Below are 21,718 nucleotides of genomic sequence, written 5' to 3'. Positions count from 1 at the left end.
TGCCTGAAGGGGCTCCAGGAAAGCTGGAGAGGGGCTGTTCCCAAAGGCCTGTGGAGGTGGGATGGGGGACAATGGGGATAAACTGGAGAGGGGCAGAGTTAGACTGGACATAAGGAGGAATTTCTTCACCAGGAGAAAGGTCACTCAGAGCAGTGGTGCTGCCCCATCCCTGGAGGGGTTCCAGGCCAGGTTGGATGGGGCTCGGAGCCCCTGAGCCAGTGGGAGGTGTCCCTGCCCATGATAGGGGGACTGGGTGGGCTTTGAGGTCCCTTCCAACCCAAACTATGCTCTGATTCTATTCATCCTGGTGGAGGGAGCGCAGCGCAGCTCGGGGGTCACCAGCCTCCCGTCAGGACCCCCAAACTGTCTTCAAGCATCACCCGCCTCTCCCCAGGAACCAATCCCTCTGAAGAGAGGTTTTTCTGCAAGGAGAGAGGAGGAGAGAGGGCTTTCCTCCATCCTGAGAGGGGCACAGGAGACCGAAGGGCTGTAAATCAGCCCCACTTTGAAGCTGCTAATTGAGCTGCTTCTATTAACACCTATCGTAGAATCATGGGATTCCTCTGCCCCACACAAGGCAGCACGGGTACCAGCGCTTCCCAGTTAGACACAAAACTCTTTGAACGAGAGGCTGCGCTGCCCACAGGGGCTCAGGGATGTCCTGGGCTCCATGCCTGAATGGAAAACCAGAGCTGCTCTGGGATTCCTGCCCACAGGGCTTACGGGAAGAGCCAAATGAGAGGTGTTGGCTGTGTTTGCTGCCCGCTGAGCGGCACCGCCGGGAAAGGGGCACGTGTCACCCCACACCAAGGCAAGAGCACCCTGCCTGATGCCAGGACCTGCCTGCCTCCCTCCTCACCTTCATCATCTGGGAAACAGCGATGTTTCCATGAGAAGAACCAACTGCTATAGTTCACATTAACGCCTCGAACCAGACTGCTGCCCCACTTGAGGCCAGGAGGCATCTGTACCTGCTGAGACCATCAGGCTCAGACCAGCCCCGTCTCTCTGCCCCCACGCTTGCTGTTTTGCCCTGTTTTGCCCCAGTAACCGACTGAGCACTGAAAGCTCCGCGGCAGGAGCTGGCCCAGCAGCTGAGCCCCGCGATAGCGGCTCTGTGCCTGCTCGCCTGGAGCTGCTGAGAGCAGCTGGCTTTATCTTGCTCTGCCATCCCTTTCCCGTGCTGCAGGAATCGGGCCAAGCAGATGGAAGCAGCAGAAGCGGGAGCACGTTCAGAGGACAGCCCGACTCGTGCTGCTCTACGCACCTGCACTGCCACGTTCAGGCTAGAAAAACATGAGGTTTCCGGCAAAACGAAATCATGAGCTGAGCTGCTGAGGTTGCTCTTGGCTCCCTGCTTGCTCCCACCGTCCCCGTGCAGGGCAGCAGCTGCGGACGTCCCCCCAGAGCTTCCCTGGGCTGAGCTGCAGCAGAGGGGCTGCAGAGCTCGGGACCGGGATGGCTACGTTGGGTTGAGACAGGTGCACATCACTCCCGACCGGGCAGTTTGCTTATTCAGACCACTCGCTGGAAAGCACTCACTCTCAAGCATTACTGCGTGGGTTTCTTTCTTTCCTTCTTTCCTGCCTTCATTTCCTTTTTTTTTTTTTTTTAAACTAATAAACTTGCATAGGAGCTCATTTAGAAAATAAACAAGAAAGAGCACTGATAAAGAACCAATTGAACAGCAAATCTGACCTTTACCAAGATATCTCTAAGAGCTGATACCTTCCCGAACAGAGCACAAAAGCTGCAGCAGACAGCTGAATTCACAGCTGTCCTTTATAAACAGTTACCGTTTATTACTAAATGTAAATAAAAACCCAGAAAGGCACCTAAATAGAAGGCATTTGGTGAACCAGACAGGGCAAGGCAACAACAAAAACCTGACATTTCCAGCTCTCTGTTGCAGTGTGACAGCACTGAGCACTCATTTAGCAGTTCCTTCTGGGCGTAGTGGATGTGCTCACAGCCTGCGGTGTCACAGAACTGCCTTCCTCCGCTTGGAAAGCAGAAGTATAGGAGATGAGTAGATACACGGACTGCTCCTGCTCTTATCGTTCATGTAGTCTGAGCAGAAATATAGACTGAAGGACTCACGTCTGATACAAAAAAAAAAAGGCTTTTGGTGAAGAAAGTGCTTAAAGCACTGAAAGTATAAAAATCAACATTCAACTTAGGGTGTGAAGCACTAGAATTTCCTAAAAGATATGAGCTCATAATTTCACAAGGCAGGGCGGTCAGCGGTTTGCTTCCAGCACAGCCCTGCTGGCATCTTGCCTGGGTGCATCCGCAACCCGCCCGTGCTCCGGCCAGGAATTCCCGGTGAGCGGAGGGAGCAGCCGAGCCCGGCAGAGCTGTGGGTGCCGGGGCTGTGTATTTATGGCCATTGTTGTGGCAGCAGATCAGCGTTGCTAGTGAGCAGGGAAGTGTGCAGGGTGGAAACACAGAGTCAGATGGGTTGTGACACAGCCGAGCTCCGTCAGAAATTCTGCAGAAGGTCTGAGGGTGTTCGGAGAAGCAGAGGCTTCCCAGCCCCTGCCTGCAAAAAGGCTGGTGGGATCAGCTGGGACTTCACCACCAGCCTCACCACGTTCATGCCATGGACCTGGGCTGTGCCGCTTCACGTGCAAAATCCACCACAACAGGAGTGACCGATTTGCTGGTTTTGACCAAAACACATCCCTGGAGGTGCCCAAGGCCAGGCTGGATGGACCTTTGAGCAGCCTGGTCCGGCGGGAGTGTCCCTGCCCATGGCAGGGGATACAACTGGATGGGCTTTAAGGTCTCTTCCAACTCAAACCATTCTGTGATTCTATGGTTCTATGACCCAAGAGACATGGTTCAGGGATGGGCAAGTTCATCTGGACCTTGACACTGGAGAAATGCTTTTCATCTGGTTTCCAGCTGCATGGCGAGACCCTCCAATGGGTGTTTTGTCTTTATTACTTACTGTTACACTCCTGTGATTCCCACCTCGACACCATTTCCAGCACAGCCGACGCTCACCGTCTTTATGGGTAAAATAATCCTTTGCAACGGATGGGGAACCTGTTGTAGCAGCACTTCTTCCACGTTGGGCTTTTCCTGGCTGCCCAGGATCTCGCTGGGGTGGAACAAGGCTGGTGTTAGTGCATCGCCTCTCGCTGCCAGAACAAGGGCAGAAGCCCCAGCATTCTCGAGGCTTTGTGGTACAGAGTTATCTCTTGCTTTTTGGTATGAAAAAAAGAAGATTACATTTAGTCTGTAATGAGGCAAGGGCAAGAAAAGACTGAGAAATTAAAATAGATTTCGTAGGAAGCAATGCATTTTTAAGAGGAGGAGGTCAGTGCAGGCAAACCTGAGCTTTGAACCAGATGCCCAATCAGGGGAAAACATAAATTCAACAGAGAAAACTTATAGAAGAAAAGAACACGACAGAAAAAAACACGACAGAAAAAAACCTCACTCACTTGCACAAAACGATGCAACTTTAGTCCGTTTTATGTTTTCGAAGCAGCCGACTTGGGGAAGGATGCCAGAGATCCCCATGTACTTTGGAAGACACACGGGTCCTTGGCGGGTCCAGGGAGGATAGTAGTTTTGGGTTTTGTACAGAGGTAGAACAAATCTGAATGCTGAGGTAGAACAGCTCCTTGGCACTGGGGAGGAACATGGGAAAAAAAAATGAAATTCCCAGTATAGGACTGGGAGCAACCAGGGAATCCCAGTGATGAGATCTCTTGGACTGCAGCAAAAGAGCCTCGGAGCTGACCTGGTGTCCTGGAGAAAGAGGAATGGGAGAAGGAGATGGTATTTTGGAGTGACTTTTTATGAAGGCTGAGTTTCTTCTCCCACATAAGAGCCTTCTTAGCTGGTTGGATGCCATTTCCAGGGGAACCTGAAAGAATGAGAATCGCACTGTGGAATTCATGGAACGGCTTTTGTTTTTTGTAGAAATGTGATAAAGGAGCAAATTAAGTTGGGAAATGCGGGTCTTGATTCAATGTAGAATTGTTTCAACTCACTTTGGGGAGGAGGACTCCTTTCTCCAAGTTTGATAGATGTTCTTTTCTCTAGGGCATAAAGAGAGAGTATTGCTGGGAGCACTGCACCATCCTTGCATCCTCACTTTAGCAGCTCTGCATTTATTCTCTTTAAACTGCAGTATGACTTAACCTGCCGTGCCCTGTACCAAGCAACCACAGCATTTTAAGCTGGTGCACACTAAATCCTGAACTCATCACCCCTGGAGGGGTTCCAGGCCAGGTTGGATGGGGCTTGGAGCCCCTGATCCAGTGGGAGGTGTCCCTGCCCATGGCAAAGGGTGGAACTGGATGGGCTTTAAAGTCCCTTCCAACCCAAATTCCATGATTCTATGAATCACCTTTGCATTCAGGTGCAGCTCCGCTCCAGACTCCGTTCGTTTTGTCCGTACTCGTACAACGGATGCTCCCACTTCCAAGGAGCTGGAAGCCAGAGTCGCAGCTGTAAGTCACGGTTGAGTTATAAACGAATTTTTCTACACCTTCGCCATCGTGCTTTCCGTTGTTTATTTGAGGGGGTGAAGAGCAGGTAATTACTGCAGGGAAGAAAGTCGACATGAGCATTGCTAAAAGCTCCAGTGAGAAAGAAAATGCAAAATGTTTCTTGAGTCCACTTAAGAAGACACTTTCTGGCCAACTAAAGGCAGGTGATGAGCACTGCCTCCTGCCCCAATTATCTCTTTTTTTCCCCAAAGCATCTCAGTTGTCACATCTTTCTCTCTCTCACTCCAAGGTTCGCAATAAATAAGCAGGCAGCTTGCCAAGCCCTGGTTCGTGATTCCTCAAAATCTCATCCCACCACCTTCACCTCAACCTTAGGTCAGGAGAACATGTGTTGATCCTGTGGGAACAAAACTGCTGAAGTGCAGCATCAGCAGCAAACCGGGTGTTCTGAGCTGGAACTCAAAACACAGTGACAGTTCTGCCCCCCGAGTTCAGCAAAACGAATGTGTGAGGGCAGGTTTAGACATTTGTCCATAAGATCAACTGGAGTGAAGTCACGAGTGAGGTTGGGTTGATCTTACGTTCGCAGGTGGGAAGTTCACTCCATGCGACATCATTTCCTTTCAGCTGACACTGGATGAAGTGATTCCCATCTAACTTGTACCTGAGTGAAAATACACAAGAAAAGATTAAAAAAAAGTGTAATTATCCAGAAACTGAGATTTTTTTTCCCCCTGGTACCTAATACACCTCGTTCTGACAGCACCAACGTCTTCCCCAAACCCTGAATTACATCCTCCTGTCAAATAAATCCATTCGGACACGATGGATAGTGTCTGGTCGTGTTTAGATGGATAACATCCCTCCACCCTGGTGTGTATTGCCAAAGATTAACTGCACCCCAGCGGGGTGGGACGCGCTGTCATTTCCCCAAGGCCGTCCTAAGGCAATAACTGGAGGGGGAAAACGCTCCGTTGCATTTGAAGCCAGCTGCAAAGACTGACAGAACGAGCCAGGTGATGCCAGCCAGGCCCTGCTAGGGAGGGAGGAATTCCAGCTGGACCCCTAAAAGCTTAATTTTTCAAGTCAGCCCACTGCATACGTGCCCTGATAGAAAGCAGGCAGAAAGCGTGAGTCAGCTCGCTGACTGATGGAAAGTGTGCCTCAGTGCAGGTTTCTCACTGAGCATCACTGAATAGTTAAAATATTCATAAGCCCCCCCCTTTTTTTTTAATATTTCTCAAATCCGTTCAATATTTTAAGTAACTTTTTTTGAAGTCCGTAGTTACAAACCGGTGGCACAACCAGCTCTGCGGGATAGATACCCTGAGGCTGTTAAATTTCCTCCGGATAACACTTGAAGGAAAAGGCAGCCGTAAATTCAAACCCCTCCAGCTGTGTCTTATTCCTTCCCAGCCCAAAGCTGTAATTCAAGTGGGAAAAGCAGCCCCACGTGTTTCATGGAGCGATCTACTGTGAAAACAGCACAGCCCACGGCCACGACTCCATTGCACCAGACCGGAGCGCATATTCCAGCACCAGCCTGCAGGAGCTCAGGACATTGTCCCACCGCTCACCCCTCTTCGCAGAACACGTTCACTCTTGCACCGAACAGTAGGTCTGTGAGAGCGCCCATCCTGCCCCCGGGCAGCGCTCCCGGGCGGCCGCAGGATCGCCCTGCGGGAGAACGGGGCCGTGGTTAGTGCTAACACCCACCCGTGGAGGAGCAAAGAAGGCTAAAGGAGGGCTGTACCCAAAAGTACCAAAGCGTTTTACTTCATGGGTATCACAGCTGAGCTGGCAGGAGCCAAATCACAGAACGGTTTGGGTTGGAAGGGACCTCAAAGCCCATCCAGTCCCACCCCTGCCATGGGCAGGGACGTCTCCCACTGGCTCAAATTGCTCTGAACCCCATCCAACCTGGCCTGGAACCCCTCCAGGGATGGGGCAGCCACCACTGCTCTGGGCAACCTTTTCCACGGCCTCCCCACCCTCACAGCAAAACATTTCTCCCTAAGATCTCATCTCAATCTCCCCTCTTTCAGCTGAAAACTCTTCCCCCCGATCCTCTCTCTGCACTCCCAGATCAAGAGCCCCTCCGCAGCTTTCCCTTTAAGTAGGAAGGCTGCCTCATCCATCCTGAACAGGTAGGTTTTGATGGTCATGTTGGTAAATACCTTCACGTCCGGACATGGCACACACACAGGACAAAAGCCAATTTACAATTCAGCTTCAAAGTGAAGACAAAGTATATTTCTTGGCCAAATCTATACAATATTAAGACCGATGATGTGACAACAATACATTTTTCGTAGTCGAGCCTATTGAGATGGAAATATCCCTGCAAACATTCTCCTCTGCCCTCCTGCGCCTCCTTTAAAGGGCGCTACGTGGAAGCCACCATTCAGTCATTTCATGATTAACGTCAAGGAATACCAACCTAATTTTACACCCAGCCCGTAGCTGTTGGGATGATAACAACCCAACCCATTTTAGCACACGGGTTGAGAGCAGCTACCCGACCTGCTCCAAACCCCACAGCTGCTTTTCCACAGGCGGATTCGGGCAGGGATACTCACTCCTGCACAGCTCAGCAGGTTCCGACCACGCCAGGTCCTCAAGGCAAGAGCTGGTGGGGGAACTATCTGAGATGTTCTCATAGCCAGGGCGGCAGACGTAGCTCACGTTGGTCCCAACGGGAAAGAAATTAATCCTCTCATCCTCCTTGGACAGGGCAGCAAACCGCAACCTTGTCGGGGCACCGCAGCTCCCTGGCAGTCAAGGAAAGCGAGCCTGAAAGAGCCGCCCGCAGGGAGGGATGCGAGATAAACCACGGCATCGCCAAAACGCTCTCGCGAGGGTAGGAGGCTCTTTGCCCTCATCACAGGTTATGTCTGTTTTCATACCGAGCTGCTACTCTGCCGAACGCCTCCTTTGCGAAGGCGAAGCTGCAGTAGGGGCACAGGGCAAGCTGTTAGTAGGGAATAAGAATTCCCACAGGTGTGCTGTGAGCAGCGCGGGATGGAGCCGCCTGTGCAGCCGCTGGGATTCAGGAGGGACACAAGCACGCAGACCCCATCCACCCGAGTACCCCTTTGATGCAGGCGCAGAGCTCCGATCAACGGCAGCGGAGGAAAGCGGGTGCGCTCCTCGCCGGGAGAGCGGCGCCTCTGCAGAGCAGCCAATTTTAAGCCAAGAGAGAGAGAGCTGCGTTTGGGAGAATTGGAGGTATTTACGGCCGCAGGGCTCGGGCAGGTTTGACCAGCGTGCACCAGGCAGGCACTCCACCGTCTCCGAGCGCCCGGGGATTTTGATGGCGCCTTCGATGCACGTGTACATCACCCTGGATCCAATGGGGAAGCTGCTGGTGTGCTCGTCACTGGATGGTCTGGAGTGAGTCATGCGAGGTGGAGGCCCACAGTCACCTGTAGCATGAGAAGATCTCCTCGGGTGAGGACTGCATGTCCTAGCCCCTTCTCCTGCCCCTCAGCATTCCACCAAAGAGGCTGGGCTTGCCCAAGATTCCCCTCCGGGCAAAGGCACTGCCTGCATCCCTGAGAGCATCTGTTAGAGCATCAATAGGTCCCCAGGCTTAGGGGTGGTGGCATCACCCACCCCAGTCCCCGAGCAGCAAGGTGGGATCCAGGCAGGTCTTGCAGGTCCTCCCCACGCATCCTCTGCCCCCATACTCACTGCGAGCCACAGGCAAGCCTTGAAGCACCAGCAAGGCCAGAAGCAGTGCGAGGTGGCCGGAGCCCCGTGCCGCAGCAGGTGCCCATCCCCTCAGGGTGCCTGGATGCTTTCCCTGTCCTGGTTCTCCAGACTTCATTGCAGCAGCTTCTGTGCTCCTCTCTCAAGCACCGTTGGCTCCAAGGGGCTGTTTCTGAAGCTGGGAGGAGATGCAGCACAGCAGACTCAGCCAAGCCTCTGGATCAGTGGAAACCTTTCCAGAACAGCAAGAGAGCTAAACCTTCCAGCAGGGACATGGAGAGCAGCCATGGGTGGGGGACAACTGTCAGCCACTGGCTTGGGTAAAGCTTCCTCGTCCTCCTGAAGCCCCATAAAGGATGGAGGAAAAAAACAATCCTTTTACTTGACCTCGGACCAGTAGTGAGCACCGACCAGCGTGGTTTTACCAAAACCATATGCTACTAGAATGGAAAAGGCCCCCACCCAGCCCAAGCTGTATCCAGGCTAGGAAAATACCTACATGGTTATTTGCTGGCAGGTAACGCAACACAGATCGCCACTAGGAAAAACATTTTTCCTTTTAGTTTGTTTTTTTTCTTGGTTGCTTGACTCATTTGTAATTAGGAACGGGTGTGAGCAAATGCATCTGCATAATGAGTAACGCTCTGAACTATCCCAGCTGACATCAGTCAAGACTGCCCAAACACCCTCTGAGATACACATGGGATGTAACACCCAGTTCTTATTCATGATTATGGATTTCCAGCCTCGCTCAGGGAATTAAAGCACTTCCCATTTGCAGTCCTAGGTGAACGCAACCGAGAGGAGCGAGGTGTCGCAGCAGCAGGGCACAGGGGCAGCAGAGTGGGTCTGGGAGCGCTCCTTCTTGTGTTTCTCCTCACCACAATGCGGTGAAGCCTTATCAAAGCATCTTTCTGTGTAAAGAAGAGATGCCATCTCTTCCCCGGGTGTTGAGCTTTAGGCTCTGGTGACACTTAAAGTGATGGTAATAACTCACAAAAGCACACACCTGGCGGCAATGAACCGCTGCAAAGCACCCGGGAGCAACGCTCAGCGAAACTCCTCTCTGGCTACAGCACAAACACCGCCACCACCATCAGCTGCTCCTGGCGGTGGATAAACCCCTGGAGCCAGCGCGTGGTGCAAACATCCCCCATTCCTGCACTGCACTCGGGGAACAGCAGCCCTTCGGCCCTCATCAGGCAATGATTATTGAACCACCTCTTTCCTCTACTCTAGAACCATTAAAAGCCAGACACGGCTGTCGTTACAATCGCAGCTTTATTATAACGTTGCACTGAAGGGCTGACCCATCACCAGGCGCCTGCTCACAGAGTGCTTCCCCTGTAATGGACATCACAGAACTGTTCAGCCGCTGCTTTTGCTTTACACTTCTATTTCCAACAACAGCTCTCGGTGCACACAGAAGGATGCAGCGAGCAGCAGTATCGCAGCCTCAGGTAGATCTGTCCTCCTTGAGAAGGAAATCTGGCGTTTTTGTTTTGCTAGAAAAGGGGCTTTGAGGTTTTCTTCACCTGCTCTGAAGGTGACAGCAATCAGGCAGTTACGTGCTTGTCCGCGGCAATGAATGTGATGGATCCGAATAGAACAGCACTGGGCTATACGGCATTGCAGCTGAAGAGCGGTGGGACAGGTGTGGGTTGGTCTCACCATGCTCATACCTGTCTGTACCGTGTCTGCAAGGCTCTGGCAGACCTTTACTTCCCACTCAGTTCTTTTCTGTGCACTCATCAGTATAAGAAACATACCTAAATGCAAAGCTTTGAAAGGTATAAAGTGAAGTACAAACCTAACCTAGTGAGCTCTAGTAGAGGCAGCCAGAAGTCCACACTTTCTGACTCCCCATATGACCAAACAAGGTTCCTTGATAGGTGATTTTTGTTCTGGCTACTTAAGTATCAGCATGAATTATAAAGTCATAAACAAAATCCTGTCAACATGATTATACAACGCACGAAGAGGGGGGTTCATATGATAGCAGCGACGACAGTCAGCCATATCCTGCGGGTCTTAGCTCCAATTCCAGTTTCCGGATCTCCAGGTACAGTTTCTGGACTTCCAGCAGAGTTTTCAGTTCTTCCAGAGGAATTCCACACTGGAACGCTTCCCTGTTTTGAAGAATCTTCTCACATGTATCACGTTTTTTCTTTAAAGAAACCAAAACAGAGAGCATGAGACTGCGGCAGGGACCTACGTGCTGAGCAGCCTTCTACTGCGAACCCTCCGTCACGCCAGCCCGGTTGTAGCAAAGCAACCATTCACAAAGCTGGACCAGATCTTAGGGAGAAATGTTTTGCTGTGAGGGTGGGGAGGCCCTGGCCCAGGTTGCCCAGAGCAGTGGTGCTGCCCCATCCCTGGAGGGGTTCCAGGCCAGGTTGGATGGGGCTTGGAGCCCCTGAGCCAGTGGGAGGTGTCCCTGCCCATGGATGGGGGTTGGAACTTTAAGATCCCTTCCAACCCAAACTGTTCCATGATTCTGTGATTCTATTCCAGGCTATAAATTCGGCAAGCCTGCACTTGGGAGGTACTTACACAAGTGGGTGGTGGTACCCACGTGCCGTTAGCTGAGCAGGTACTTTCTGAAGTCACTGGTTGACGGATACCTTGTCTGCAGACGAAGGACAGCGTTTCATTCACCTCATATCGCAATCTAGAAGTGTAAATCAGTGGGTCCTCTTGTACTGAGGGTCGGATACAGTAAACTGAAAGGAAAATGCATGACAAAAAAATAATGTAGTGGGAGGAGATGGAGGAGAAAATGCCCTGCAAATTCCACTGGTTGCTGGTGATTGGAAGGAGCAGCAAACCCTGGTCTGAGCAAGGCAGCTGCAGAGCATCTGCCTGGGTCCGGTACCCACCCGGCTGGCAGGTGGGCAGGGGAGGGTGCCAGGTGCCATCAGCCTGGCACCGGCTCTCGGCAGAGCCCTGCAGCTTGAAGCCTTCATCACAGGAGAACCGCACGTCCACCCCGTAGGAAAACATGAACTTCTGCGGAGTCATCCTTCCTCTCTCGACTGTGGGCTTGGGGCACCGAACCACTGCAGGAAGAGAGAGAAGACGGGAGCTGTGGGTGCCCAGGAATGACAGGGAAGCAGGTCAAGCCGGGCAGAGCCGCTCTTCCTGATGGTCTGCATCAGTTGCAAGAATCAACCCTCAGCTGCCTGGGGCAGCCCCTGAAGAGACTCTGCCAGTTATGGTGCTACCAAACAGCTCGCGGTGCCAAGACCTTTGCCCAGGAGCTGCAGTCATTAGGCCACTCTGGATTTGAAGCTCCTGGACCACAGCAGGTACCAAGGCTGGGGCTTAGCTCCCGGCTCCCGGCTTCAGTCTGATCCCGTACGGGAGAAACCACTCACCCCTGCACTCCGGGGCAGGTCCGCTCCACACCAGGTCCTCCCCATCATCAGAGGTACAGTGGATGGAGGCGTCCCCGATGAGGGACAGACCCTCGGCACAGCTGTACGTCACCTCTGTGCCGTAGGGGAAGTGCTCCCTTCCCGAGCCAGAGTGCTGCCCGTTGGGGATTTGTGGAGGGGGGACGCAGGCTGTGGAATAAAGGGAACTGATAAGAAAAGAAACCCACAATTTCCATGCGCAGGTGAGAATCAAAAGCACTTCTGGGACGTGAATACAAGCATTGACCTCAGGTTTGTAGTGTGGGAAATTCATATGAAGTTGGTGCCTGGCTTCTTGTCTCTTACACCAGCTTGAGCCCTCACTTCTCACTCAGCTCCTCCCTGGGTCACATCTCTCGGGAGAGGACACCTGAACAACTGCAGCCCTTGAGCCAGTGATCGTCGTCCCGTCCCCCAGGTGCAGAGGCTGAAGGCAGGTCACCTGGAGGAGGGCAACGAGGATGGCGAAGGGTCTGGAGCACAAGTCTCAGGAGGAGCGGCTGAGGGAACCGCGTCTGTTGAGCCTGGAGAAGAGGAGGCCGAGGAGACACCTCATGGCTCTCTACAACAACCTAAAAGGAGGTTGTGGTGAGGTGGGTGCTGGGCTCTTCTTCCAAGTCACAAGTGATAGGACAAGAGGAAATGGCCTCAAGATGCACCAGGGGAGGTTTAGACTGGATAGTAGTAAAAACTTCTTTACTGCAAGAGCGGTGAAGCCCTGGCAGAGGCTGCCCAGGGCAGTGGGGGAGTCTCCACCCCTGGAGGGGCTCAAAAAGCCTGTGGCCATGGCACCTCAGGACATGGTTTAGTAGGCACGTTGTTATTGTGTTGATGGTTGGACTTGATGATCTTTGAGGTCTTTTCCAACCTTAACAATCCTATGATTCTATGAATACTGAGATTCCTTCTCAGTCCTGCGTTACACATACCTTTATCACAAAACGGTAACGCGGGAGCCCAGCTTGCATTAGCCCGACACTCAGTTGAGTCCTGGCCTCTGAGGACATAGCCTGAATCACACATCAGCCTCAGTCGGGTCCCAACTGTGTAGCCATTTGTGCTTGTATAAACTTCTCTTCCATGAGCAATATCTGGCCTTGGGCAACGAGGTTCTGGAAACAACAGAAAATAAAGCATGTCATGTATTTTCAGAAAGAACTCCCGTGAAGATACTTTCTATGGAGAAGATGGTTGTCAAGAACACCTGAGCCCTGGAAAAAAAAGGGTTACTATCACCCAGACGCAGGTCTCAACAACTTCCTTTGAAACTTTAAAGGAAGTTTAGAGTTTCTGCCTCTATAATCAGGGTTTTCTGAGGCTGTTGGGAAAGGCACATGCTGCAGAGCTGGGTCCATGCCCGATTGAGATCCCCCTCGGGGCTCTCGGCACCACGCTTTCCCGCTGTCCTGCACTTGTGAGGTTGCTGAGCACCTTCCCAGGCAGCAGCGTTAGAGCCAGGGCAAGGAATTATCCGTGCTCTAATGCCGGCTGCCCTGTGAAGCGGAGCAGTGCCCCTCTCCAGTTTATATCCATTGCCCCTCGTCCTATCCCCACAAGTCTTTGTAAACAGTCCCTCCCTCAGCTTTCTCGTAGCCCCTCCAGGTACTGAAAGGTCGCTATAAGGTCTCCTCGGAACCTTCTCTTCTCCAGGTTGACCTATGCTGTACGGAGTGAGCCAAACCTCTACAGTCAAAATGAGCAGTCAACACATCTTGCCACCTCTCGCCTACCTGGAGTGCACTCCGGTACTGCTGGCTCCCATCTACCATCACTTGTGCACCGAAGCACAACGTTACCGCTGCGACCTTTGAAAGCGTAGCCGTCATTGCACGTAATTTCCAGTCTGTCTCCATACCTGTAGTCATCTTTCTTTTCCCATGTGTTTACGGGCCTTCCGTTCCCCATGTCTGGATCTGGGCAACGAATTCCTGAGAAATGCGAATCATTAGCAAGCGTGAAACTATCCCAAAGTCACCTGGATACCAGTGGGTTCGTTATAAACAGAAGGATGAAGGATAAAGACACATTACAACACTAAATCTGCTACTGAACTCTCCCTGGGAGCTCCGGGGTGTTTGTGAGGGACTCTGCAATTGCAGCCTCCCCGTGGGTGGAGCGCGAGGCCCTCAACACCACGGTGGCTTTTTCCAGGTCAAGGACTAGAAAGCATAGCTGGTAAATAAAACAGAATATCCTGGGGCTGGGGAACAAACCAAAGCTGTTCAAGAGTCACAGCAAAGGCCAAGCAGGGCACGGGAGGATCCTCACTCTCTCCCTGACCCCGCCGTCTCCTTTACAGCAAACCACATGCAGTTTCTTCACTCAGTGGAGAAAGTCAAGCAAGCCAAAGGACCGTACACTTACTTTCGCAAGGATTTGGAGTTTCAGTCCATGTAAAATCCGGCAGACACTTAATGTGCCGCGTGGTTTCTCCCGGGCTGAACTGGTGGCCCTCCCTGCACTCATAGGTGATGACGGTCTCCACCGGAAACAAATTGCCAGCAAGTTTTGCTTTAACAGCATTCCACACGTCTGGAGGGTCATCACAGCTGCCTAGGTACGAAACATCAGCTTAAGGACATCGCCAGCGACAAATCAGAATGGTTTGAAACACAAGGGAGAGAAGACAGGGGAAAATCATTGGCTCACGTTGTTCTCTCTCAGATGCTCTTAACGGAGTTCATTAATGCTAAGAATGAACACAAGGGAGAGAAATCAAAACACATGAATAATTTTGGAAAGTGTGGCCATTTTCACTGTTATAATGTGCGAAGAAGGGCAGTGGAGCTGGGAAGGGTGTGGAGCACAAGCCTTGTGAGAAGCCTGGAGAAGAGGAGGCTGAGGGGAGACCTCACCGCTCTCTGCAGCTCCTGGAAAGGAGGTTGTAGGGAAGTGGGTGCTGAGCTCTTCTCCCAAGTCACAGGGGATAGGATGAGAGGAAATGAGTCCTCTGGTCGTGCCAGGAGAGTTTTAGATTGGATATTAAGAAAAATTTCTTCGTGGAAGAAGTTGTGAAGCCCTGGCAGAGGCTGCCCAGGGCAGTGTTGGAGTCCCCATCCTTGGAGGGATTTAAAAGCCGTGTGGATGTGGTGCTTAGGGACGTGTGGTGGAGTTGGTGGTGCTGGGTTAAGGCTGGACTCAATGATCTTAAAGGTCTTTTGCAAGCTAAACTATCCTGTGACTCTCTGGTTACATGATCTGAGGCTCTACCAACAAAGTTTAGAACTCTTAGGTATAGAAAGGTTAATTTAGGCCCTTTGAATTCTACTGAGAAATGGTCCCCATCTTGAATGGGACAAACCTTTAGTGTCTATGGCCCCAAGTCAGAAATTCCTGAAGTCACCTTAGTGCTACAGAGAGATTAGCCATCAAAAAATCCCAAAGTTAAATCTTGGAGCCACCACTTTCAGGACCTAATGCTTTCTTAGGCCGGTAGGAATGCCACCAAAGCAAAGCTGCTGGACCAGGTGGAGCAGTGCTCAACGCCCCACACTTACTGCGCTGGCAGAGCGGCAGCGGAGGGTCCCAGAGGCCGTTCTCTTTGCACATGGAAGTTTCGCTGCCGTTCATGGCGTAGCGGAAGTTGCAGTCGAACATGACAGTGTCCCTGTAGGTGTACTCAGCCTGGTACCCGCTCAGCAGCCTCCCGTTCTCCACAGCTGGATGCTCACAGTTCACCACTGCCTCAGGGAAAAGTCACAACTCAGGAAATTAGAGGTTATGCTCAAGAGGGGAGATTAGAGTATTAAAAACATTCTCAGAGCAAAAGATGCATTCAGCAAAAAAGCCAAAAGTAGACGTGACAAGGTAGCAGGCTGACGTGACAATTTTAACTTCTTACTCCATATTTTTTATTAAAGCAAAGCATAAAAAGAAAATAGAAAAGGCAGAAGGTATCACAGCAAGCTTCTGAAGTCTTTGCAGACCTTATGTGTTACATGGGCTGGACAGCAAGATGCATCATCTGGTCCGCAAACTCCAAAGAAATCTGATTCCTACGTCCCTGCTGACTTGGTGACCGTGAAAGGCCACAGTCCCCGTGATCATAGAATCATGGGATGGTTTGGGTTGGAAGGGACCTCAAAGCCCACCCAGTCCCATGTCATGGGCAGGGACACCTCCCACTGGCTCAGGGGCTCCAAGCCCCATCCAACCTGGCCTGGAACCCCTCCAGGGATGGGGCACCACCACTGCTCTGGGCACCCTGGGCCAGGGTCTCCCCACCCTCACAGTGAAGAAATTCCTCCTCATGCCTGATGGGAGACTCTAATCCCCAGTAGCGCTACCGAACGCAGAGAATCTCCTCTGCAAGAGGCGTTACCACCAGCATAAAGGAGAGAAATGGCTCCAAGGAAGAAAACAGCTCTACGCAGACCAGGCAGCGGAGAAGGGGTGACGGCTGCTTCGGTGCCGCAGAGAGTTTGCGAGCGCACATCTCCGGGTGTGCGTGGCAGCAGCTCACCTTTGCACTCCGGGGCTGCCTTGCTCCAGACACCGTTGATGTTATCTGTGGTTGTACAGAAAATAGAGGCATCTCCCACCAGCGAGAAAGGTCTCTCTCCCCTTTTGGCAGTGTGGCACCAGTAAGTGACAGACGCTCCGTACTCAAACTGGTCTTGGCCAGCTCCGCTGTGCTCTCCATTAGCTATTTCTGGAGGGGGTAAGCACGGGATCGCTGGGGAGGGAGGGCGAGAAATGGTCAAAGGAGGGAAGAACAAGAGAGAAAGAACTTAATTTGCCTTGAACCAATTAAATTGCCTTTGAGCCAATTAAAGAACTCTACTTACCCTCGCAGATGGGGATATCTCGATCCCATGTAACGACCCCATTTTTAATGACACAGTAAATTTCAGAATTTCCAACAAGTCTGTACCTGTGTGAAAAAAAGGGAGAGGGAAATACTCGACAAACTCCGTTCTGACGTGTTACCTGTAACATCACCATCAGGATGGGTTCGGCTTCCTTATAATTACAGCTGATCAGAAATTTGCCATCAATATCATTTCTTTTCAATGACACATTGGCTTTTGATAAAATTATTTCTCAAATTAGAAAAAAAAATAAATCACCATTTCTAAGAAAAAATATCCACTTTATCAGCCAGTTGTACCTATCACTACAGCTCCGAGTTCAGGATTCATATCTTTTCTTCAAAATGATGCTGAAACACTGGAAACGGTTTAGAAAGGGCTGGGAGGGTGAACTTGAGTTTGGGAAGAACTGCCTCAAAGTATGAGATTAGGAAAACTCAGTCAGTGTTAAAACTCTCAGAGGAAATCTGAGAAGATATTTCAGTCAGGGTGTGCATTAACCTACCCCGGTAATGCTTCTGACAGCACAGGCTTTAATCTAGAGGGAAAAGACTGCCAGAAAATCAGTGGGGAAGAGAGGACCCATGCCCTGAGTCTTTCTGGCTTACCCAGTGTTGCAGGTGAAATTTGCCGATGAACCAAAAAAGAACTTTTCTGCCAGGACCAGTCTGCCATTGGTTGGCTCTCCAGGGTAGGGGCACGGCTTTGCTGGGGGACAACAGGACTAGAGTGAATACTTATTTCAGTTTCTTGAAGAACTTGGAAAATGCAGCGGGAAAGCAAAAGATTCCTCCACTACTGAGCAAGGGGATGGACCAGAGACCTCCAGATTTTCCCTTCAACTGTAAATCATTCCATGAGTCAGGACACAGTTAAGACTCGTGTCCAGCCGCTGTGGTCGAAGTGGGGTTTTGCAGCAACGCCAGCAAGCACAAAGGTGTTTCTTCACAGTTAAAGCGTTCATAGAATCATGGAACACTTTGGGTTTCAAGGGAACTAAAAGCCCATCCAGTCCCACCCGTGCCATGGGCAGGGACACCTCCCACTGGATCAGGGGCTCCAAACCCCATCCAACCTGGCCTGGAACCCCTCCAGGGATGGGGCAGCCACCACTGCTCTGGGCAACCTGGGCCAGGGCCTCCCCACCTGAACAGCAAAACATTTCTCCCCAAGATCTCATCTCGATCTCATCCCACCGCTTTGGATGCAGCCCAGGATATGGTTGGCTTTCTGGGCTACGAGCTGATGTCGCTGGCTCATGTCGAAAAGCATTCTCCTACTGCAAGTTTGAAACGTTAGGAGGTACAAACCACCTGAGCGGAACACCCTTTGAGTCAGCAATCAAACACCGTCAGTATCAAAGCAGATTTTAGCTTTTGCCATCGTTGCCAGCACTTAGCGGACTACAACCGATGCTTCACGTCAGGTCACTCATCTCCCACCATCCCAAGAGGCCAGTTTGGATACGACTCCAACAAAATGAGCTGACAGCATCAGCAAATAGAGAACAGAATCAAAAGACAACCCAAAACATACTCACGTATACACATCTCCTTTGTTCCGTGCCACCGAGTGTTCCTCCCACAAATGAGGGTGTTTCGGGTGTTAGCATTTTTTGTGTAACCTGGACGACAGACGTATTCCACCACTGAATTAAAGGGAAATGTGGCAATGCCTTGGAATTGCTCTTTCAGTTCTGCAGATGGGAGACGCGGTGGAGCATCGCAGGCACCTACGAACAGAAACTCTATCAGAAAGATACCGGGAGGAAAAGCAGCGGGAGTCCAGGCCTGACTCATTCTGAAGGTCCAGGGGAGGATGTTTCCGCAGCCTTTAAACTCCTTAAAGCTAGATAAAAAGAGGGGAAACACAGTATGAGACCACGGATGTCTGAGGCTGTCAGGGAGAGGAGCATCACCCCAGGAGGTCCTGTTGACACCTCACTTCATCCAGGAGCTTCAAAGGCTGCTCACAAAGTCCAGATTAACTGATTCCTCCTCCCAGTTAGTATAAATCATAGAATCATGGAATGGTTTTGGTCGGAAGGGACCTCAAAGCCCATCCAGTCCCACCCCTGCCACGGGCAGGGACACCTCCCACTGGCTCAGGGGCTCCAAGCCCCATCCAACCTGGCCTTGAACCCCTCCAGGGATGGGGCAGCCACCACTGCTCTGGGCACCCTGGGCCAGGACCTCCCCACCCTCACAGCGAAATGTTTCTTCCTAAGATCTCATCTCAATCTCCCCTCTTGCAGATGGAAAGTGTTCTCCTTGTCCCATCCCTGCCCTCCCTGATCCAGAGCCCCTCCCCAGCTTTCCCAGAGCCCCTTTCAGCACTGGAAGCTGCTCTAAGGTCTCCCCGCACCCTTCTCTTCTCCCGCTGAACAACCCCAACTCTCCCAGCATGTCCTCATAGCAAAGGTGGATCACCGCACCTTTTTCAGCGGGAATAGTTTTACATGGTTTTACACAGAAAGGAAAAGAAATCAAAGGAAGGCGGCTTCTGATCACAGAGATTTCCAATGTTCTCCAGATGCAAAAGCAGCTTGCAAAAGAGAAGATCCAAGTCTCGTGAACCCCAGGAGATGGTTTCCCTTCGAGGCATCTTTGTTTATCCCACTGGACTTGTTCACTTACTCTGGACAGCCGCAACAAGAGCAGCGATGAGGAATAACCCAAGGACAGCGGTGCGATCCCTCTGCCTCCGCAGCTCCAAAGCTGGCATCTTTCTTTATTCCTGCCTGGAGATCCCACAGAAGTCACCACATCCTTTTTTTCTAGGGCAAATATCTGTAAAAACAGAAGGGGGGATTTACACTCAGGACAAGCATAGCTCGTGCAGATAGATCTCATTCCTCCACCCCGAAGCAGAGCCACAAGAGCTATTGCAATACTTTGTGAGAGCGCAGAGCAGCTCCTCCGAGAAGGGCCCAGGACCCAGCGCAGAGCAGCTGGGGCAGAGCTGGGTTTGGAGGGCTGCCTGCGGCACACCAGACCGGGAAAATACAACATAAACAGCACGACAGCTCGTAGGTGCTAAGCAACCCCCTTAGGCTTTATTCCACCGGTACAATTTTTTTGCATCTTTGAGAAGAGTTTTCGATTAAAATGCAAGAAAATGAAACTTAAAAATAAGAAAGGTGAACAGCTCCACTCAGACCATAACATAAATGCTTTGTAGCTTGTCAGACTTGACTTAAAAACACTTTATCACCAACGTAGCATTCTTCCCAGCCCAATTAAAACCTGCAGGACCATCAGTTTATCTCTGCCTTCCGAATAAATTCCTGCAAAACTTATAGGTAAAATATTTTGGTTTAGTAATAAGTCTCTTGGAAACAAGTTCATGGTCAGATGAAATCCTGCTGGAGTCCATACAGTCCTCGAACAACAAATTACACGCAGAGATAGAATTATCTTACCAAAAAGGTGTATCAGCTTGGTGCAGCGACCCTAATTGGAGTAAAGCGTACAAGTCATTCAGGAGAACAAATTGCTTTGCCAAGGGGAATTTAAGTGCAATTTGGACTATCCTCGCACCCCTTGTGACCAGCACGTTCTCTCTGACCTTGTCATCCAGGATCATCATTGAGGAACCTAAGCCCTCCCAACACTACAAGTGCCCACCTTCCTCCTGGAAACAAGAGTCTGCCTTGATGCTTTCTGCCCCAAAGCCAACACTTCTGGCTTTGCTTTCATCCTTATTCCAGCTCTGGGTTTAATTCGGTTTCATTTACTAATCCTTGCCTGCTGGAGTTGTAAGAAAGCTCCAATCCCGTTCTCAAGAGCAACATCGCCTACGGCTGCATGGCTCAAAGCTGTCTTACCTGGAAGCCCGGCAGCAGGAGATGCAGCGAGACGGCGTGTTCTACTTGGGCAAGACAAAGCGATGACTGCCCTCCTCCAGTCCCCCCAGCGCTGAAGGAGGAGTTAACCATACGCCTACATGCTCCGCTACGGCTCCACGCAGAAAAGTATGAATTCCACTGAATCCAGAGTTGTGCCAGTTGACCCCTAAATCATTAACTCCTCCCCTGAGCAAGAAGGAAGTAGTTTATTCAACCCACAAAGTGAAACACTAGAAAATTGAATGCAACCCAAGCGGATGTTGAAATTGTTTGTATTCTGAGCGGAGCTGCCAATTCTTTGTCGAAATGATCCTGGCTGAGTGGGACGCTGCTCGTTCCACATCACAGCAACTGCACCAAGCCAGGCATGGTCCCCAGGCAATGCCCACGGACCTCGGGCAGACTACAGGCTCCTCCTCAGGAAGAATGCTTCATCCTGAGACACTCCAACCAGGAGCTCATCTCTTCGGACCTCACAAGCCTACGATCAGCATTCAAAATACGGTTTCTTCAACCAGCTGCACTCAATCCCATTAAAGCAACACCAACTGGAGGTCAGCAGCACTTGAGATCCCAGGGAGCATCGCCCACAACGGGAAACCCAGCTGCCCTTCATCTCCCTGAGAGCTGCTCCCAAACCCAGCGGTTGTTGCGGGGAGGAAGGGGTGGAATTTCCAGTAACTGGAGTTTTGGCAGAGGTTGTAACCATTTGCTCTTCCTGCGCTTTGGCTGCAGTCTCCTCTAGGCTTGAATGGTCATCGTGAACCTGGCAATGGCCTTTTTTACTCTGGATCGTCCTTTATTTTTTGCAGGCATTGTTAAATCTGAAGGCGTTTGCCAGAAAAGTCCTCCCCTGAGCAGGATGTTTTACCTTTCTGAAGCTCACCCGAGACTGTGCCAAAGTGCAATAAAGCGTCTTTAGTTCTTAATCTGTAGAACGTGGCCCAAGGCTGCCCTCACCCCACGAGCAGGGACTTGCTCAGAACAGCCCCCCTCGATCCTCCCGAGGAGGCACTGACCTCCACTGAATATTTACAAGAATCCAATTAATCTCAAACACAAACACAGGCTTCCTAGATTGGGTTTTTTCTTTCCTAAAGGATCCAGAACAAGCTGATTCGTGTGCTGAAAAATCAGCAGCTTCCCCACGCGCATCCAGGAGGGCGTTCAGCTTTTGTGCTGGTGGCCCTGAGCATCAGCCAGGGCGCAGCCCCACCAAAAGCCATCTCCTACCACAACAGTTGCTAAAGACACCTAAAGACCTCCTCAATCAACAGCTTTGCAGCAGAATAAACCGGATAAAAAGGTTTTCTTCACCACATCCAAGGTCACTTCTCTTCAGGACCAGCTGATTTCCAGCGGCAGATGCTGGAAGTCACAGTCACAGCCACATCAGACACTCCTCATGACTTTAAAAAAAAAATAAATGTATTCCTATTCCAACAGCTCCATAGAAAAACCTGG

At 51.1% G+C, this 21,718-nt stretch overlaps 2 protein-coding genes across 2 annotated transcripts; both read right to left on the bottom strand.

Moving 5' to 3' along the window:
• Window positions 1–1,865: 1,865 nt before the first annotated feature.
• LOC128854416 (complement decay-accelerating factor-like) lies at window positions 1,866–9,311 on the bottom strand. The gene is made up of 11 exons (XM_054087674.1): window positions 8,680–9,311; window positions 8,163–8,358; window positions 7,706–7,894; window positions 7,049–7,240; window positions 6,047–6,146; window positions 5,051–5,133; window positions 4,367–4,561; window positions 4,008–4,055; window positions 3,755–3,880; window positions 3,453–3,641; window positions 1,866–3,106 (listed from the first exon to the last, which is right to left on the bottom strand). Exons 2-11 carry the CDS (start codon window positions 8,296–8,298, stop codon window positions 3,015–3,017), a joined length of 1,350 nt encoding a protein of 449 aa, XP_053943649.1. The 5' UTR covers window positions 8,299–8,358; window positions 8,680–9,311; the 3' UTR covers window positions 1,866–3,014.
• A 133-nt stretch (window positions 9,312–9,444) lies between these two features.
• Window positions 9,445–20,430, bottom strand: LOC128854414 (complement receptor type 1-like). Its single transcript, XM_054087670.1, has 14 exons — window positions 20,234–20,430; window positions 19,044–19,196; window positions 17,948–18,139; window positions 17,016–17,115; window positions 16,384–16,469; window positions 16,059–16,271; window positions 15,094–15,276; window positions 13,961–14,149; window positions 13,327–13,524; window positions 12,526–12,708; window positions 11,558–11,746; window positions 11,060–11,239; window positions 10,734–10,903; window positions 9,445–10,347 (listed from the first exon to the last, which is right to left on the bottom strand). Exons 2-14 carry the CDS (start codon window positions 19,129–19,131, stop codon window positions 10,192–10,194), a joined length of 2,127 nt encoding a protein of 708 aa, XP_053943645.1. The 5' UTR covers window positions 19,132–19,196; window positions 20,234–20,430; the 3' UTR covers window positions 9,445–10,191.
• Between the last annotated feature and the right edge of the window lie 1,288 nt (window positions 20,431–21,718).

Source organism: Cuculus canorus, chromosome 24, assembly GCF_017976375.1.
Source record: "Cuculus canorus isolate bCucCan1 chromosome 24, bCucCan1.pri, whole genome shotgun sequence".
NCBI classification, from domain to species: domain Eukaryota; kingdom Metazoa; phylum Chordata; class Aves; order Cuculiformes; family Cuculidae; genus Cuculus; species Cuculus canorus.
The sequence above is the reverse complement of the archived record's forward strand: the minus strand, read 5'-3'. Positions and strand labels throughout refer to the sequence as shown.

What these genes read in the sequence shown, in the direction of transcription:
- LOC128854416 (XM_054087674.1), bottom strand. Translation starts at nt 8,298, where the DNA reads ATGAAGTCTGGAGAACCAGGACAGGGAAAGCATCCAGGCACCCTGAGG. An exon ending in AAGGAGTCCTCCTCCCCAAA is followed by an intron (nt 3,881 to 4,007) that starts GTGAGTTGAAAC and finishes TCATTCTTTCAG; the next exon opens with GTTCCCCTGGAAATGGCATC. An exon ending in AGTTGCATCGTTTTGTGCAA is followed by an intron (nt 3,107 to 3,452) that starts GTGAGTGAGGTT and finishes GTTCCACCCCAG; the next exon opens with CGAGATCCTGGGCAGCCAGG.
- LOC128854414 (XM_054087670.1), bottom strand. Translation starts at nt 19,131, where the DNA reads ATGCCAGCTTTGGAGCTGCGGAGGCAGAGGGATCGCACCGCTGTCCTT. An exon ending in AGATATCCCCATCTGCGAGG is followed by an intron (nt 16,272 to 16,383) that starts GTAAGTAGAGTT and finishes CTCCCTCCCCAG; the next exon opens with CGATCCCGTGCTTACCCCCT. An exon ending in GTTACCGTTTTGTGATAAAG is followed by an intron (nt 11,747 to 12,525) that starts GTATGTGTAACG and finishes TTTATTCCACAG; the next exon opens with CCTGCGTCCCCCCTCCACAA.